The sequence below is a fragment of the Pelmatolapia mariae genome, linkage group LG4 (genome assembly GCF_036321145.2).
Source record: "Pelmatolapia mariae isolate MD_Pm_ZW linkage group LG4, Pm_UMD_F_2, whole genome shotgun sequence".
NCBI lineage: Eukaryota > Metazoa > Chordata > Actinopteri > Cichliformes > Cichlidae > Pelmatolapia > Pelmatolapia mariae.
The window spans coordinates 17,884,789-17,903,624 of record NC_086230.1 but is presented as its reverse complement, the minus strand read 5'-3'; the positions used below and the strand labels follow the sequence as shown (position 1 = coordinate 17,903,624).

Below are 18,836 nucleotides of genomic sequence, written 5' to 3'. Positions count from 1 at the left end.
CCTGTAACTGTCCTGTAAAAACACTCTATCTACAACCTTTCAAAATATAGGCAGGTCATTATTTTTCATGTATTGCAACTTTTTTATTTTCAAGATTTCTGTGGATTTTCTTTTTGCAGAGTTACTACGTTGCCTGGTGCCAGATTCCTAACCTCTGACCTTTCACATCCTCTTTGACCTCTAACACAACATCTGGAATGCTTCACCCGCATTCATTGCATTCACACGTAACAACGCAGACTGTGGAACCTGAATGTTATCTACGTATCTGATCAAAAACTGGCAAAGCAACAAGAAAACAAGTCTAGGGTGAAAGCATGCTGAGGAGAGTCTGTTCAAAGTGATGACTCAGTCACTACCTTCAATCTGTTCTAATGCAAAGTGCGTATTTTTAACTCTCGGGTGTGTTCAAGCAGACAAATCTCTAAGAATTTCCTATGATGACTGGCTCGAGAAGCTTGACAGTTATTTGTGGGTTTACTGGGGAGCTGGTTCACACTGAAAAAAAGAAAACACACTCTTTCTGTAATTTTTAAATTCTTTTGTTGTTAGACAGATATCACCTTAACAAGCCTGGAAACACACATATTAGTGGTTTAGTAAGCGTGTAGTGTGACGACTGTGATGATCCAGCATGTCCTTACCTTCTTTGCAGCCTTAGACGGTGACCTCCTAGTGGGCTTCTGCACCTGGCCACTCACTGTGACGGGCTGCTTGGACACAGAGCCATTCTCCCGCTTCTTGGAGGGGGAAGATGGCGTTGACGATGGTGCAGGAGAAGGAGACACAGGTGGAGAGGAAGAGGAGGAAGGATTTCCAATTCTAAGGACGGCCATATCCTCTGTTGCTGTGAGGCGCAGGCTGCGTAGGCTTTCATAGGTCTCAGAGTCAACCACCAGCAACCTGGTCTTGTTGTCCATGGCCTTAATCCTCTGTACCACCTGAGGAATGGAACAGCACGGTGGACACCGAACGTTTGGTTTGAATACATTAAATTCTCTACAGTTTGGCAGCAGATAATTAAATGCTACTCCTATGAATGATTAGTCCCAATCCATCCATCATGGAATTGTTTAATATACAATTAGTGACCATTATATTAGGCCGTATACATCTTTTAACATGCAGGCCTGTGATTTGCATCTTTATTTTAGGAAAAATGCTGTATAAGCAACGTTTTGAAAAAGGTGATGGCTCTAGCTTTTTGGGGAGTGTGTGTTCCTTTAACTGAATTTCTTAACATAACTTTGTATTTATTTGGTTCTTACTGTTTGACAAAGCAACTGTATCAACTGATCCATCAGTTTTTCTAATCATTTATTCCCATACATCTGTAGTGGGAAGCGATGTTTTCAAAACTGGCCTCTGCCAAATTATCATTGTTGTTGTTAAAGATCATTGTCATATGAGCAGGAATATGAGGCTCCTTAGAAACACCTGGGTGGCAGATTTGTTCCCTGAACTTGAAACACAATTGTCAGCGGGTTTGTTTTCGTCTTTCAAGCTGCAACAAACCTAATATACAGCACACAGAGAGGAGGCTGGTGCTGATCTTCCCCTGTGTGCCTGCAAGCTTGTGAAAATAATTATCTGAGCCTGCTGACTCTATCTGACCACCAGCCAGACCTTGCAAATAGAGGAGCACACAGTTTGTTAAGATCTTATTTACAGGGATCGGTTTATATTTAAGCTTAGGCCACTGACTAGAGACTTGCTGATTTGTTGATTTTCACTAGGAAAAAAAACTGCAAGAGAAGGAATACAGCCTGCGTAAAGTTCTTGCTCAGCGCACCCCTTGTTTCCAAACAAAAGGTGCTGTGCAGGTTAGTCAGCCAAACGAGCTGAACTAGGTAAACTGAAATGTAATCTGAAGCAAACGCGGTATTTTTTCATAAGCGTGCTCCTGCGTGCGCAAAGTGTCGGAGGAAAATGTTTTGTAATTCAATAACCTGCAGACCACTGGTCTGTGACGCCGGGTGGAGGAGGAGGCTATGCGCCACCGTGTCAGGATGTCTGTATCAGCCAGTGTCACCTGTTGATGTAGCCCCTGCTCAGCCAGCTAAGACACAAGTTAAATAATACACACATCTACTTGCCTGATGGTGCGTCTCCTTCTCCACGTTTACTCCGTTCACTGCGACCACCCTGTCACCGGCACGCAGCCCTGACGCTTCTGCGGGGGAGCCAGCCTCCACTTTGCGGATGAATTGGCCGCTCTTTCCTTTCTCGCCATGCAAGTGAAATCCATACCCGTTCTCCCCTTTTGTCATGACACAAAGCCGCGGTTTCCCCACTTTGGCCATTTCCCCCTTTGTCAGTTTAAAACCTCTGAAGTGTTCAAGTAAAGTATAACAACAACAGCAACAACAAAAATAATAACAACAATAAATGGAAATATTGGAGTTCAGGAGAGTGACTGCAGGGCTGCTAAACTTCTTGGAGAAAACATATCTGGATGCTCCCCAGTACAAAAACACAAAGTGGAACAGCCACAGATGCGCTTCAGAACAAGAAGAAAAAGAAAAAAAAATAGTGCATGCAAGAAGCAGCAAAGTGTAAAACTTCAGATAACGAAGCAACAGCAGCAGATCCTGTGTCTTGTATCCAAGCTGAAGCGCACGGCTCAAAGACTCCAACAAAAACCGACGGGCGCGCACAGACTTCAGAGCCCCCGACAGCGCACCATTACTGTTACTGCAGACGTCGAAGAGACTGCCGGGTCCTCTCCTCTCACTGGAAATTTCTCCATAACAACAGTTCGGAGAGCATACGCTGAGTACAGTTTGCTCTGGGTTAGAGCCGCGTGCGCAATAGCACCACCTCTCACCAGACCGCTTACCTGCCCTCACTGTTTGGGCAGGGAAGGAGGACTAAAAATGACACAACATTGCCCCTGGGTGGCAGGAAATGGTTTGTGAACGGTGTCCTAAAAAATAATGAAAACACCCAGCTATTTGGATTCTCACTCTCAATACATCCAACTGGTAGCCTAATTGTAATTAGTCCAGACAACAGTTCATCTAAAGTTTAGGAGCCGATTCATAACATATTATTATTCAAATAAATGTCATAACTGTGCTACTAAAATACCCACTAAAAATCTAAGTGATGAGCCCAAAGCTTTTAGTAAGTAGGCCGTTTCAAATACAGTATCCTTATACTATCCTTATTTAAGTATCCTTATTAATGCAGACCAGGGATGTCAAACTCACTGTACATTGAGAGTCTTGTCTAACGACTCTAACTGCACATTCATTAACTTAATATAAGACATAAAAAAGTGGAATTTCAACAGAATGCCTCAGTTTTTCTACATGTTAAAGAGATTCTGATGTTATAAATCAAATACATCTGTCAGCACGACTCTTTGGACTTTACAGACAAATTTCTGGTGACTCATTGGCCAGACTATCCTGTAACTATAAAACAAAACAGCCCTTGTTAATACACAGATAATTTTCTCTTTATTTATTTATTAATTAATTTAACAGTGGAGATGTATAGTGGTCACGGAGGAGATCTTTATTGGTAGGAAACGCTATAAAAATGATAAAAAGACAGTTGAACGTCTACAACTGACCTCGGGCCTTATGTTTGCCAACCCTGATGTAGACCATCAATAAGATAAGATAAGATAAGATAACCTTTATTAGTCCCACACGTGGGAAATTTGTTTTGTCACAGCAGGAAGTGGACAGTGCAAAAGTTATGAAGGACAATTAGAATAAAATAAGGCCAATGGTATTGCTGTTTGAGATCTTTGCTGTTTGAGATCTTTGCTGAAAAAATGAACTTAACATATTCGTAATTACAGCCATTTATTGAATTTTATGTTGCGTCGGAGGGCGCAACTGTACTTCCTGTTGAAACCTCCACAATAAAACAACCCAGCGAACGCTGGAACAAAAGCAAAAAACAAACACAAAAACAAAACAAAAAAGGATACAAGAAAAGAAGAAAGGTCATTTAAGTAAAAAAAAAAAAGACAGAGAAAATATCCAGTGAGCAGCAGTTCTCTGAAGAAGGCAACTAAAACAGTTACAGTAAATAAAATAGCACTTGTTACAATAAAGGTATGCAGAAGACAGCACTTTGAACCTTGATACAGATGGGCTACAGAAGCAGAAGACCACACTGACTGTCACTCCAGTTAAGAACAGAAAACTTGGGCTACAGTCAGTGTTGGGAAGGTTACTTTTAAAATGTATTCCATTACAGATTACAGAATACATGCCCCAAAATGTATTCTGTAACGTATTCCGTTACGTTACTCAATGAGAGTAACGTATTCTGAATACTTTGGATTACTTAATATATTATCATGCTTTTTACAACTACGTGAATGTACTATTGCTGTGTGATTTATTACTATTAGTGAAGGTCCGCGGCTCCGAACCGTAGTAAAAGGACCTCTGGCTAATACAGCGGGTTCCGTGTGGGGCTCATAGCCGAAAAATAGCTTTACTTTGTTGTGTGTGTCAACCTTTCTTGCGAGAGACAAAGAGAGGCGTTGAAAGGCTGCTCCAACGGAACTTATTGTTTCTGAGGAAAACACGAACACGGTGTACAGTCGAGTCTTAATAGCTTACTTACAACTGGGCTCGTCAGGCACTCTTCTTGGCTGCAGTGGTTATTATTATATTTACATGTTTCCAGCTCCCGTTTTTGCTCGATGACAACTCCTACTTTTCTACTCGCCTTTTTCTCCCTCCTCGGGCTCACAGACACATAACGAGTATGGTAGTCCATTCTCCCTGCAGCACGGACTACACTGCCCATGATGCTACATTTTTTAGAGCTATACCTGTAGCATTCTGCCTATTAGCTTAGCACAACAACAACAACAAAAATGCGCTCTCTCACCCAGGAAACACGCAGAGAGAGAGCGTCACCCTGTAACCATGGCAACCGTAACGCTGCCGCATGGAACAACAGAGCGTAGCTGTCAAACAAACCCAAACAGTCCTGACCCGTCACAACATGAAACAGGAAAGTACCGCCGTGTAATCCATTTATTTCAACAAAGTAACTGTATTCTAAATACCACCTTTTTAAACGGTAACTGTAACGGAATACAGTTACTCATATTTTGTATTTTAAATACGTACGGCGGTACATGTATTCCATTACTCCCCAACACTGGCTACAGTTTGCATGGGCTCATCAATATTGGACAATGAAATTTTGCCAGGTCCCATGAGTGTCAATTTCTTGATGGTAGTGTCAGAATTTGGAATAAGCAACATGAAAACATATATCCATCCTGCCTTGTAGGCCCTATTGGGTCCATTGGCACCAATTGAGCATCATTTAAATGCCACAGCTAACCTGAATATTGATGCTAACCATGTCCATCCCTTTAACACACTGTACCCATCTTGTGTTGGCTGATTCCAGCAGAATATTACGCTATGTCACGAAGCTCAGATGATCTCATATGGCCACCAGAGTCGTTGGGTCTCAGTCCAATAGAGCAAGCTCAGGATGTGGTGGAACAGGAGGTTCATATCATGGATATGCAGCTGACAAATCTGCAGCAATTTTGCAGTGCTATCATGTGAATATGGACCAAAATCTCTAAAGAATGTTTCCTGCACTGTGTCAGTCTACGCAATGAAGAATTAAAGCAGCTACGAAGGGAAAATTGGCACAACATAGTACTAGCAAAGTGTATCTACACTGTAAAATGTAATATTGTGTTTAATTAAAAATATTAAATAGGCTGAACTCAATTTTTATCAATTTGTTATCAGAACTCGATTTAAATACGTTACCAGTACTTTTTATGCAAAAACGCTGATAAACTCAATTTATTTGAGTTGTCCTAACTTAGAAAAACTAAGTAAGCTGGAAGTTTTGCTTCTCTGTGCGGAAGGATGAAAGATGTGTTTTGAAAATGCCACGTGACTACCGTCCTCCTCCCTCCCGGATCAGTCCGCATGTTCATGGCGCCAGCATTTGTTATGGAATATATTGAGCAAACCTGGAGATATTATTGTTGTCATTGCTGTGGATCTTTACTGACTTGGTGAGTAAATGTTTACTCTTATTCAAACTGATTTTGTGGCTTCTCTTAGTTTAGCACCAGGTTTCTAATCTTGCTAGCTAGTTAGTGTTAGCCTAGCGTTGCTGCTGCCGCTGGGCTCATGTTACTTAAAAATTAACACCACAGCTTTATAAACCTTACATAAAACTATGTCGGTGAAATTTTCTGTTGATTGTTTGAAATAAAAAAGTGCGATAAGAGCCCAGACAAAATTCTTCGGGAGGTACAGCCGTTAGGGGTGGGGTGTGGGGGATATTTTCAATCTATAGTCATAACTAACTAACTAACTAACTAACTAACTAACTAACTAACTATATATATATCATGTTTAACCTGAGTAGCAAAAGAGTGCAGGGGGGTTGAAAAGAATACGCCAGGAGTTAGCTGTGCTCTCGGACTCTATCGAGCCTTGACCTCCAGGTCAGCCATTGCGCTGGTGGATAACAGAGCTCTCCGAAAACGTGGAAGCACTTCTGCAAATATGTGATATTTTGATAAATTAAGTAGATATTTGAGCATTACATAGCTACATTATCGCCTGAAAATATCTTAAAAGGTTATTTTGTGACCCAGAAAGGGTAATCTGGGAAAAGGAGGATCGCATTTGTCGGCCGGTTGTCGGAGCCTGTGCGTACTTGTAAGCGCGGCAATGGCGGAGGAGCGCGGCTAAAAAACTTATTACTTTTTCTGGGTTACAAAATAAACTTTTAAGATATTTTCAGGCGAGAATGTAGCTGTGTAAAGTTCAAATATCTGCTCCATTTATCAAGACATCACATATTTGCAAAAATGCTCCGACGTTTTCGGAGACGTCCATTTGTTGTTCATGCTTTGTGGCAGCTTTTGAACATCTGTGGCATCTATTAATGTCAAATCTAGCCGTTATTTAACAACATAAGCAATTTCTATGTTACAATTATTGCACAGCCATTAAGGATCAAATCAGTTTCTGAAAAATGTTGTTTTTTCTCCCTCTGCTTGCTTCTTACTGTCTTTGAGGCTCGGGACCAGCACTCCTGTTGTTGGACAGAAAGACATCAACTCAGTGGTAAGTATTTTGGTTTTCCAATATATTAGCAACTGTCAGTGACATTTATATTAATCAGGCTGAACTTTAATCATACTTTAGATCAGCCTGTTTTACTTATTGTTTTATTTGTGCTTTGGTTTGGGGAAGTTGTTTCTTTACTGATCTTTTCCTGTCTTCTGTTATTAGACTTGAGATATGACTGCACTATGCTGTTGCTGGTGAGTCCAGTTAAGTCTACAAGACATGCTGTGTAAGTAAACAAACAACAACAGTTTGGTCTGCATTTCTTGAAAGATCACATCCCCCAAACTTAGTTTAGAGGGTCTACACTGTATATAGTGAAGTCTGCAAGTTTTCTAACAGCAAAATTTGTTTTGTGCTCAAATCATTTTGCACATCATTAGAATGAAAGTTATTGCCCATGTTTGCATAGCCCTTTTTAAAATGATGCTTTCATGACATTATTGTGTGTTGCGTGGTGGTCACAGCTATCCAGACTGACAATTGGGACATTGAATGTCACCTCTCCGGTGGGGAGGGAGCCTGAGATTGTCTAAATTGGAGTCTGTTCTATACCAAAAGCAGAAAAAAATGTTTTAAGAAAGCAATTAAGTTCATGTTCCAAAAAATATGATTGTTTGCTTGCAGGACACCAGGAGAGATGAGTCCTCCATCACAGATGGTGTGGTCAGTGAAGATGGTCGCCTGCAAGTTCAAGCTCATTGCATCTCCAACCCACATCCACTGCAACTGTACTGAAGGGAAGTTAAAGACTTTCTTCTGCACCTACATTTGGATCACCTCGATCCATGACAGTCATTCAGGCAGTAATGCCTGGACTGGAAACAAGCCATCCTTAAAATAATACAACATTCCAGCTCCTGTGTTGGAATGAAAAACAAATGTGTTGTTTAAATTACAGACTGCACTTGTGACAGAACAACAAATATTTTATTTTGATAATATAAGTAATGTAAGTACAAAACAAACTTGTGGTAGGCCTAAACTTATTTTCAGAATAATTACATCTGAGACTTTGTTTCATTGTAAGATTATAATTGTTTGTTGTTCAGCAGAACAGTGTCCAGTATGTTGGCTGTTATACTTTGTTGTGTTTGAAAATAAAAGTTGGGCTGATTTTAACATCATTACAAAAAGTGTTGTTAATTATTTTTAGTCATATTCAGGTTACCACAAATTGTTTTTTCATTTAGTTGAACTTGAAATGTTTGTCAGTAGGTAAACAATTAGTATTGTACAGTCAGAAATATCAAGTTATTCTTAATACTGCAGACTTGCAATGTATAAGTTGTCCTAACAGTCATCTTAAGTAAGCTTTACTTAGTTTTTTTGAGGCAACGAGTTTCCTCAATTTTTTTGGGTTCTGGGAACTAACAAGGCTGTACAGTGTACTCAAAATGAGTAAGTTGCCCTAACTTGGTCATCTTACGTAAACTTGATCCAATTTTTTTGAGTTCTGGGAACAAATGAGCTTGTACAGAGTACTCAAAATAAATAAGTTGTCCTAACTTAGTCATTTTTAGCTAAGCTTTACTCAATTTTTTTGAGGCAACGAGTTTCCTCAATTTTTTTGAGTTCTGGGAACTAATTAGATTTTACAGTGTAATAAAGTGATTGGTAAATGTAAATACTGTAATTGAATGACGACAAAAATATTAGACAATGCAAAAAAGGAAAAAAAAGAAAGAAAAGTCCATGCCTCATATTTTGTTAATAACACTATTTGTATTGACCACCCTACTTACATTTTATACGCAGGGGATGTTATACTCTGTGTATATGGACTTCCAAAGATTCACTCAGACCCTTGTTAGCAGTATAAACTTGGCCACCTACAACATTTTGCAGCACCTCGCCACCATCCGAGATCCCCTTGTGGGGAACACACCCCGTCATATCACAAACTCCACTGACTTCACGAACGAGGTCCAGAAACTTACCCTGGATCTACATGAAACCATCGTGTCCTTTGATGTGGTCTCACTCTTCATTTGTATACATGCAACTGAGGCAGTCAGAAAACAACTACAGCATCAGATTTGCACATGGTTAGACCTCTGCCTTATCACCACATATTTTAAATACAACAAGCGTTTCTACAGGCAAAAGCTTAGGTGTACCATGGGCTCCCCAGTGTCACGTATTGTAGCCAACCTTTGCATCGAGGAAGTGGAAATTAAAGCTCTTGGCTCTTTCACAGAGACAGCGCCTAGCCCCTTAGAGATGGTGGCATGACAAAAAGACTGAAAGCTGATAGAAGTAGAAGAAGATCTGTATTTTTAGGATGAAGGATTTTAATAAATAATTTATATATACAACCCCAGTTGCAAAATAGTTGTGATGGTGGGTAAAATGTAAATAAAAACCGAATGCAATGACATAAAAATCTCATAACCGTTACTGATACCAACGACCTTCCCACTAACCAGGTGCTGTAGTTCATACTATAACCACACGAGGGCACTAAACACTCACATTTCAGTAATCGTTTAGCACTTGTCAAAGTAGAAACAACACCATAGTTACAATTCCGGTCACCCTTTCAAATATAAATGCATGCTTAAATGTTTTCAAAGGCTTAAAAAAACAAAAGCAGACAAATATAAAAAAGGCAGCATGTTACTGAAACGAATCACACGGAGTGTATAAATAAAGCAGTCTGTGATAAATACTGAGCAAACAAAATACTCACTGTGAACTTTTTTTTTTGAATGATTTTAGCCTATAACAAGTAGTTATCTCAGCAGGGAATGTTTGTTTAGTGTGATTTCTAACCTGATGCTGACATGACTGCTTTCCAGAACTAAAGCGTTAATCCCGTTTATTTACCTTTTTTCCTCATCAGAAAGTACGCAGGTGATTAACTTTCACCTTTAATGGACTAATACTCATCCAGCTGGATCCAGTCTGAGCCCGCGGCCTTGAGTAATGAAAAACAGATGGTCAATCTCAGTTTATTACTCTTTGTATTGCCGTGGCACAACTGCTGTTGCTCATCTGCACATCCTCCACTTCACAGCGATGATTCCACTGACTCGGAGCATCATTTCCTCTATCAGCTCCTCTGGGAACTCGAGGAAATCATTGTTTGTCAGGCCTGGAGTCCAGGCTGGCTCACTGTTATTTTAGCTGTACGCCTACCCGCTGATGGACTGTCTAATCTTGATGACTGTTCCAGTTAATACACTAGTTTCCTGTCAATCAGCCATGGAAGGATCATCCTTTTCACGGTGAGGCACTTTAGGGAATTTAATTTTCAGCGGAGACAACACAGCAGCAGAAAGTGGGTTGTTATCGTTCCTGCTCCGAGGTTCACTTTATTTTTAGATGGGTGTTAACATTTCCCGAGGAACAAATAAATCTCTCTCAAAATGTGACAAACCCTGCTGCTGATTTTTCACTTTTAATTTTATTTTGGGGGATAAAATAGTCCTTAGCTGAACCATCAGCAGTGGAGCTCCAAGGATTAGCGGACTGAAAAAAAAAATGACTGGGAACAATTTTGATAGCGATTAATCATTTGGAGTGATTAAAAAGTTGTGCGTTAATGGCCAAAAAGTGTTGCTGATTTTCATAAAAATATCCTCACCCCCCCAAGGGCTAAAACTCAAACCTTTCACCGCAAAGAACAAAACAACACATGCGCTCATGAGCTTGCATAATGATGAAGATTTATTCTGCCTGTCAGGCCCTGATTGTGCTGCAAGAGCTGCGTTTCATGTTGCATTCTTCTGCTGACAGGGACCGAGAGGGGAGATATGAAATTGTAATGTAGCGCTCAACATAATCACCCTCCTCCTACATGAACTTTTGCACGTTCTCTAGCTCTCTTTCTGTTCCCAGTTTCCATGTCATCATCACATCACCGCTTCTTCTTCTTATACTGGTGGATGGTGGAGGTGAGGTGGAGAGATGATGGTGAGGGTGGGTTGGATTCAGTGATTGACACCTCCCGGAGGAGAAAAGGTTTTAGTGAATGTCTGCGCATAGAAAGAAAAACAGCTGGGGAGTGTCAGCATCCACACACACACACTGTAAGATGTGTTTTACCAGCACTAGCGAGGTCTTCTGCTGCTTGTTTATATTAAAGAAGACAGCTGGTGCCATCGGGGGGAGAATTCTTGGGGGAAAATGTCCATTTTTAGTCTGTGTCACAGCTGTCACTGCCTCACCTAAATGGCTCCATGAGTCAACAAGCACACAACACATACACACACGGTGTCCACAGCAGGACAAGCTTCAGGTATTTTATTCCAATAATGTAATAAATCGCAACCAAAGTAGTCTCAAGTGCCTAATTTAGTGCCCAAGTTTTACCCCCTCATCTCCTCAAATCATGCTTTTTCTAATTGATATAAACAACTTAGAAAACACAGGCGCGACCTGGATCTCCGTCACACCCGTGTGACCTGGTTTAATTGCTACTGACACACTGGAGCCCTTCCTGCTGTGAGGCTCCTTCCGCTCTTGGTTTTGCAGAGAGTCTCTGAAATATCAAATGGGGATTTTGTGAGACATAAACCGGTGTGAAGAAAATGGCACTGCTTCAGGAAATGCTGCATTAACAAGTATGACATATGCCATTTTCTAATCTTAAAATCATCATCATCATCACAGTCCCAGTCCTCTGGGTCATCTGTGACACTCCACCGACTGCTCTTTTGTTCAGGAGGCCTCTTACATATGACTTTAAACTTGAAATTGAGGCGGTGAGAGGTGCTGATAGACAGCAATCACATCTGGGTTTCAGTGTATTATGGCACACTCAATAATCTGCATCCATGCATCTTGAGTTTATTTTCTTGGATCCATCTGTCATACATTATTGAAATGGACAGAGACATCCTACCTTCCCCCTCCTGGCAGAGGGAGGAAAAGAAAACACTGTGGGGTGGAGAAGGGCACAGCTCTCAGCTTTAATTAACCACACAGGGCAGCTCACTCCTCCTCCTCCTCTTCTTCTTGCTGATCCCCTCTGTGCTCCCCTCTCCGCTATGTGTGCAAATCACATGGCTTGGCAATTTGCGAGAGAAAGAATGTTAAGTTTCCTGACTTTCAATTCAAATTCCAAAAACAATACACTGATTTCTTTTCGGTGTGGTTCAGACTGACTTGACAGACAGTGCTACAAATGATGTGTGAGAGATTTTGGGTGTTTTTCAGCCTTTGAGAATGTGCATGCCTTCGTTACAGCATTCATTTAAATGCATCAAAGTCTGAAATCATATTTCATGCTTTATTATTATTATTATTATTTTTACCCCTAAGCTGTTAAAAGGCTGACAGGGTAATGACGTCACCCCGCCGGGCAGGCGATGTAGGATTTTGAAATGGATACCATATGTGTGTCTACTAGGACCCCTAGGGGTACTGGGGATCGCCTGTATTTTATTATGTATATATGTATATATATATATATATATATATATATATATATATATATATATATATATATATATATATATATATATATATATATATATATATATATATATATATATCAGAGTTTGCACTCCCCTTATATATCTTTGTATGATAGATATTGTAAGTTTCAGTCAGATCCAAAAGTGTTTGCATGATGACATAGTTGTTGTAATATTGCCTCTGCACACCAACAAGGGGATCTTAAATCAAAGATGGGACTAAAGTGCAGGGTTTAGTAAAACTATTGCATTAACTGTTCAGGAATTACATTTTTATACACAGTGAAAAGTAATTGGACAGCTGACTGAGCTGGTAGTCATTAGCATGTTGAATTTTGTGGTTAGCAGCTGTGTATTTTTTCAAAACTAACAGTTTTGTCTTTTGTCTCCATTGCACAAAAATTACCGTTAGATAAAACACAACTGAAACACATTTACTTGTTATTTAACACACTTGCTAAATATCAACATGTTAGCATTAAGGTAAGTAAAGGAAGTAAGCTTTGATTTAAATAGCACCTCTCAACATAAATGTCTTGTGTTGCACTGCTAAAGCGCACAGAGAAAAACTTTGTAATATGCTCCATGTTAGCATTTATCTCAAAATTTCCAAGTAAAACCTGTAGAGTTAACATAGCTGCAGATTTTCTGTAGTTTGCCAAAAACACTCAAAATCATGAAGCAATAATTTAGAGTAAAATGAAACATATTTATATAAATCAAATGTTTATTTAATATTAAGAATAAGAATAACAATAACTTTATTTATCCCAAGGGAAATTCTTTTGTCATGTACATGCTCAAAGCAGCAGGAGAGACAGAGGAACAGATGAATAACATATACAATATATGCAATAAGAATAGTAGTATACAGTAATATAAAGTAGGATAGTGCAAGACATAGTATCAAACAACTCTAACGAAGTAATATATATAACTATATCCTGGAGAATAAATAACTTAACTATCAGTGCAGGCGATTCTAGAAAGTGACAAAGTATTGTGCAATAGAATAAAGGGAGTAGCAGCGTATGATGGGGGGATGAAACAAATATTCAATAAGGTACTGTTGGGTAATATTGCACGATCTGAAAGGGAACAGAATAACATTGGTAATAGTCTCAGGAGAATCACCTACAGAGTGAGGAAGAGTTATACAGTCTTATTGCCACCGGCACAAAGGATTTCCTGTGGCGGTCAGTTCTGCATTTCGGGGCAATGAGTCTTTTGCTGCGTTTGCTCCGATGGTCCATCATGGGGGCATGCATGGGGTGACAGGGGTTGTCCATGATAGAGAGAAGCTTTTTTAGCATTCTCCTCTCAGACACCTCCTCCAGGTTCTCAAGTCTGACACCCAGGACAGAACCAGCCTTTTTAATCAGTTTGTTCAGCCTGTTGGCATCAGCTGTCTTCACCCCACTTCCCCAGCACACAGCTGCAAAGAACACAACGCTCTCCAACACCGAGTGATAGAACATGGTCAGCATTTTCCTACCAACATTGAAGGACCTGAGTCGCCTCAGTAGGAAAAGCCGACTCTGCCCTTTTTTGAAGATAGCATTGGTGTTCTTGGTCCACTCCAGTTTACAGTCCAAGTGTACCCCCAGGTACCGGTAGTCCTCAACGATCTCCACATCAGCCCCTCTGATGGTGACAGGGTTAGGAGGAGGAGCATGCTTCCTAAAGTCTATAATCAGTTCTTTTGTCTTTGTGATGTTAAGTTGTAGGTGGTTTAGCTCACACCACTCGACAAAGCTGTCCACCACACTCCTGTACTCCTCCTCCTGTCCATCTCTGATACAGCCCACAATGGCAGAGTCATCCGAGAATTTCTGCAGTACAAGTCTCAATTTCTGACTGAGACTTGTACCTGAAGTCAGATGTGTAGAGGGTGAAGAGGAATGGTGATAGGACAGTCCCCTGCGGCGCCCCTGTGCTGCTCAGGATGTCATCTGAGCGGCAGCTCTTCAGTCGGACGTGCTGTGGTCGACTTGTTAAATAGTCCGTAATCCAACCTACCAGTGGGGCGTCCACCTGCACTTCCATGAGCTTATTCCCCAGCAGTGATGGTCTGATCGTGTTAAAAGCACTAGAGAAGTCAAAGAACATGACCCTCACAGTGCTCCCAACAATGTCCAGGTGAGAATAAGCCTGGTCCAGCAGGTAGATGATGGCATCCTCCACGCCGATACGAGGTTGATAAGCAAACTGCAGGGGGTCCAGCCAAGGCTCCACCAGCAGACGCAGATGTTTCAGGATGAGTCTCTCTAGCGTCTTCATGACATGTGAGGTCAGAGCCACTGGCCTGTAGTCACCGAGGGTCGACGGATTGATCTTTTTAGGGACAGGAACCAGGCAGGATGTCTTCCAGAGTGATGGGACTCTCTGCATTTCCAGACTCATGTTGAAGATCCGTTGTAGAACTCCAGACAGCTGGGAAGCACAGCACCTGAGGGCCCTGCGACTGACACCATCAGGGCCAGCAGCTTTGCTGGAGTGGAGTCTGCCCAATTCTCTTTTGATGTCATATTATTATTATTAGTCATTACAGAAAACATGCTTGCTATAAACTGAATGTATACTAATCAAGTTCATTTCATTCAACCAGATTCTATTAAATTTAATGTTCTACATTGTACTTATGCAATAAAACATGGAAAATTTACATGTAATAAACCTGCTTGAAGTCAACATCTTTTATTTACTTATGTATTTTGGGCTGTTTTTGGGCTCAAATAAAATGGTGTTGCTAATATTGTCTCACGAGGCATGGTTCTTTTCAACAACAAAACACTTGCAACTTGGACCTCTGTTCATAACTTCTGCAAACATGTTAAAAACTTTATGCACTTGCTTAATGTTCATATTTAGGAGCAATAATTGCGCATGTATTTTGATCTGTGATATGTCCTGCGTCAGTTAATTGCAAACAGGTTCTCGGAAGGGCCCCTGCAGTACCTTTACAGCTGTGCCCTCCAGCCATCAATAATTTTAACGACCTTCACAATAATTAACTTGCAGCTTGTTCGCTGGTACAGTGCTGAGTGCGTGACGTGAAGAGGGCTGCAGGGAGACAAGCTTACCTATCAGCTTTTTTTAAAAAAATATTAATAATTCATATTTTGAATCAAAAGTTAGATTGAAAAAGTTATACTGAGTGCTGTGGTTTGTTCACACTGTTATAGTGACAAACCTTGTATCACAGTCTGCTCGCTTTCCTGACAAAAATGTCTGCTGTAACTTGAAATGTGGGAAAATCTCAGTGTTGTTCCCATGAGCTGTTTCACTCTCAGGTATCATCCTTAAGCCTCAGGGGCAACAGCTTTCCTCAACTTTATCACTGGACTTCCAGTTTGCTGGTCTCATGTGCTTCTCAGAATTTGCTAAATGACCGCAATAGCTGTGAGTTCCACAGAGCTGCTTTTTGAGTTTTTCTTTTTAATCTATGTGCGTTCAGATGTTACCGTGTTAATCTTTAGCTTTTATTTCATGACTGCTTTTTATGCACATACTTTGCATTGTTAAAATCCAACATTGTAAAAAAGGCACTAAATGTCAGGAAAAGAAAGTAGACATGCGTCATGCTGGTTAACAAACTGTACTGGGTTTTTTGCTTTGCACGGAAGGATGTGCTTTCTCGCAAGGCCAGAGTCTTCCCCAGAATCGTGCTGCTAATGGAAATTAATGGTGCACCTCACTCGGTTGGGACTGGGCGAAATGAAATACCCCCACAGTATTGTTTTTCTAAAACCAAAGACAAAACCCGACCAGTGGACCTGCAGGTGTGTTCACTTAGTGAGAACCCCATGTGATTTCTGCTGTATTGTAGTGTCTTTTAGCGGTACAAAATATTAGCGTAACAAACCATTCCTGTAATTCCTGTCAAAGTTTGGAAGGACCTCTGGTTGTTGGCCATTAGTTTATGTCTGTTTCTGAGTATAGTTGAAGTTATGTGTGTATGAAAGATCACATTTACTTGTGCTTAGTCTTTCTTGGCTGATTTTTCTTAGAATCAGCAGAGAGCAAAAAACACTTCTAGTGTACTGTGCACTGTTTTCTGTTTAATAACAATACTGTTTAGCATATGACATTGAAGGAGCTAGAACAAAAGCTGCATGACTGCAAAACTTTTTGTGTGTGTTCACCCTCACAAGTTACCACAAAGCAAGTTGTCAGTAAAAACACAGCAGAATAAGGGCTAAGCAGTGAGGTAAAAAGTTTCTTAAAGAGTCAAGTGTGGAGGCTGTGGAGCAGAAAAGAGTTAAACACTCATATGTATATCTTAGAGGAGATTGGGTGGTTACGAAATGGTCAAGCTATTTTTTTATTAGATGTGTTACTTTAAAATCCTTAGATCATTGCCATAATGAGTTCATATTTTAAATGTAAAACAGACTATGGATAACAAAGGTGTTGCGGTGGTGCAGTGGTTTGCATGATCATGTAATTCGCATGACCTCTCTTTGCATGTGTGGGGGAAAAAGTCTGAAGGCATGGCTTTTAGATTAATTTGTGACTGGCTGCTGATTTGAGTGTGTTATCCCTGTGATGGACTGTCAACCTGTCCAGGGGTGTACCCTGTCTCTCAACCTGTGAAAGCTGGGATAGGCTGAAGCTACCCAGTCTATCTAGAACCCATCACTAAAATGCTGATTTTCTCCTTGAGGTACCTCGTTGGGCTTTACAGCAGCCTCATTCACTTTTGCATTTATAATTACTGAAATGTTTTTGGGTTGAGATCAGGTCACTGACTTGGCTGCTGAAGAATATCTGATTTATTAGCCCCGAGAAACTCTTGTGTTGCTTTTGCAGTATATTTTGGGTCATTAACCATTTGCATTGTTAAGCCCTGTCTGATCAGTTTTGCAGCTTTTGGCAGAATGTGACAGAGTATAGACGAGTAAACACGACTGTTCATCCTACTACTTCTGTCTGCAGTCACATCATCAATAAACACAAATCATACTAATGACCCAGTTCCAAAGGCAGTCATACATGTCCATGCAATAACATTACGAAGACCCAACTCATCCGCCGGATGGGCAGGTGGGGGGACGGGTGGGCAGCATGGACACCCAAGTTTGTGAATGTGAAAACTCGAGAACAAGGTGACGTAAGATTTTGAAATCCATATCATAGGTATATCTGCTAAAACCCCACGTGTTTGAATCTCAGTGACCTCTAACTCAAGGTCAGAGGTCAAATTTTCTGAAAATCTTTTGAATGCAATAACTCAAGCAGGAAGTCACCTAGGATTTCAAATTGATATACAATGGTGTATATCAATGCCAATAACAAATTTGATATATAATATAAATGAACTGTGGTGTATCACATCTTTGTTGGGAAGTTCAGTTTCTCTAGCCACACCCAGGTCTAATTACTGCCACACCTGTTCTCTATAACAAATTACTTAACTACGACCTGCCTGACAAAGTGGAGAAGACCAAAAGATCGTCAAAAGCCAGACGTCATGCCGTGAATCAAGGAAATTGAGGAACAAATAAGAAACAAATTAAATGAGCTCTCTCAGTATGGAAAAGGTTATAAAGCCATTTCTTAAGCTGTGGGACTCCAGTGAACCACAGTGAGAACCATTATCCACAAATGACAAAAACATGGAACAGTGGTGAACCTTCCCAGGAGTGGCAGGCCGACCAAAATTACCCCAAGAGTGCAGTGATGACTCATCCAGGAGGTCACAAAAGAGCCCAGAACAACATCCAAAGAACTGCAGGCCTCACTTCCCTCAGTCAAGGTCAGAGTTCATGATGCTAACAAAAGAAAGACACTGGGGAAAAATGGCCTGTGTGACAGATTTCCAAGACGAAAACAACTGCTGAGCAAAAGGAACATAACTTTTGGTAAAACACTCTGTGGACTGACAAGAGAAGAACTGAACTTTTTGGAAGGTGTATGTCTCGTTATATCTGGCGTAAAAGTAAAACAGCATTTTAGAAAAGGAACAGCAAATATGGTGGTGGCAGTGAGATGGTCTGAGGCTGTTTAGCTGCCTCAGGACCTGGAAAACCATGAATTCTGCTGTCTACCAAAACATCCTGAAGGAGAATGGATCTGTTAGTGACCTCAAGCTGAAGCGCACTTGGGTTCTGCAATAGGAAAATGATCCAAAACACACCAACAAGTTCACCTCTGAATGGCTTAAGAAAAACTAAATGAAGAATTTGGAGTGGCCTAGTCAAAGTCCTGACTTGAGTCTGATCGAGATGCTGTGGCACGGCCTTAAAAAGGTGGTTCATGTTGGAAACCCTCTAATGTGGCTGAATTACAACAATTCTGCAAAGATGAGTGGGCC

At 40.7% G+C, this 18,836-nt stretch overlaps 1 protein-coding gene across 2 annotated transcripts in view; it reads right to left on the bottom strand.

Moving 5' to 3' along the window:
• LOC134626138 (Na(+)/H(+) exchange regulatory cofactor NHE-RF2) overlaps positions 1-2,798 on the bottom strand; it is a 36,800-nt gene extending 34,002 nt beyond the window's left edge. For both annotated transcript variants that reach the window (XM_063471677.1, XM_063471678.1), the window contains exons 1-2: positions 2,097-2,798; positions 645-941 (exon numbers count right to left, since the gene is read on the bottom strand). In XM_063471677.1, coding sequence (XP_063327747.1) covers positions 645-941; positions 2,097-2,303 — 504 coding nt within the window. In that variant the 5' untranslated portion in view covers positions 2,304-2,798. The remainder of the gene's footprint in view (positions 1-644; positions 942-2,096) is intronic.
• Between the last annotated feature and the right edge of the window lie 16,038 nt (positions 2,799-18,836).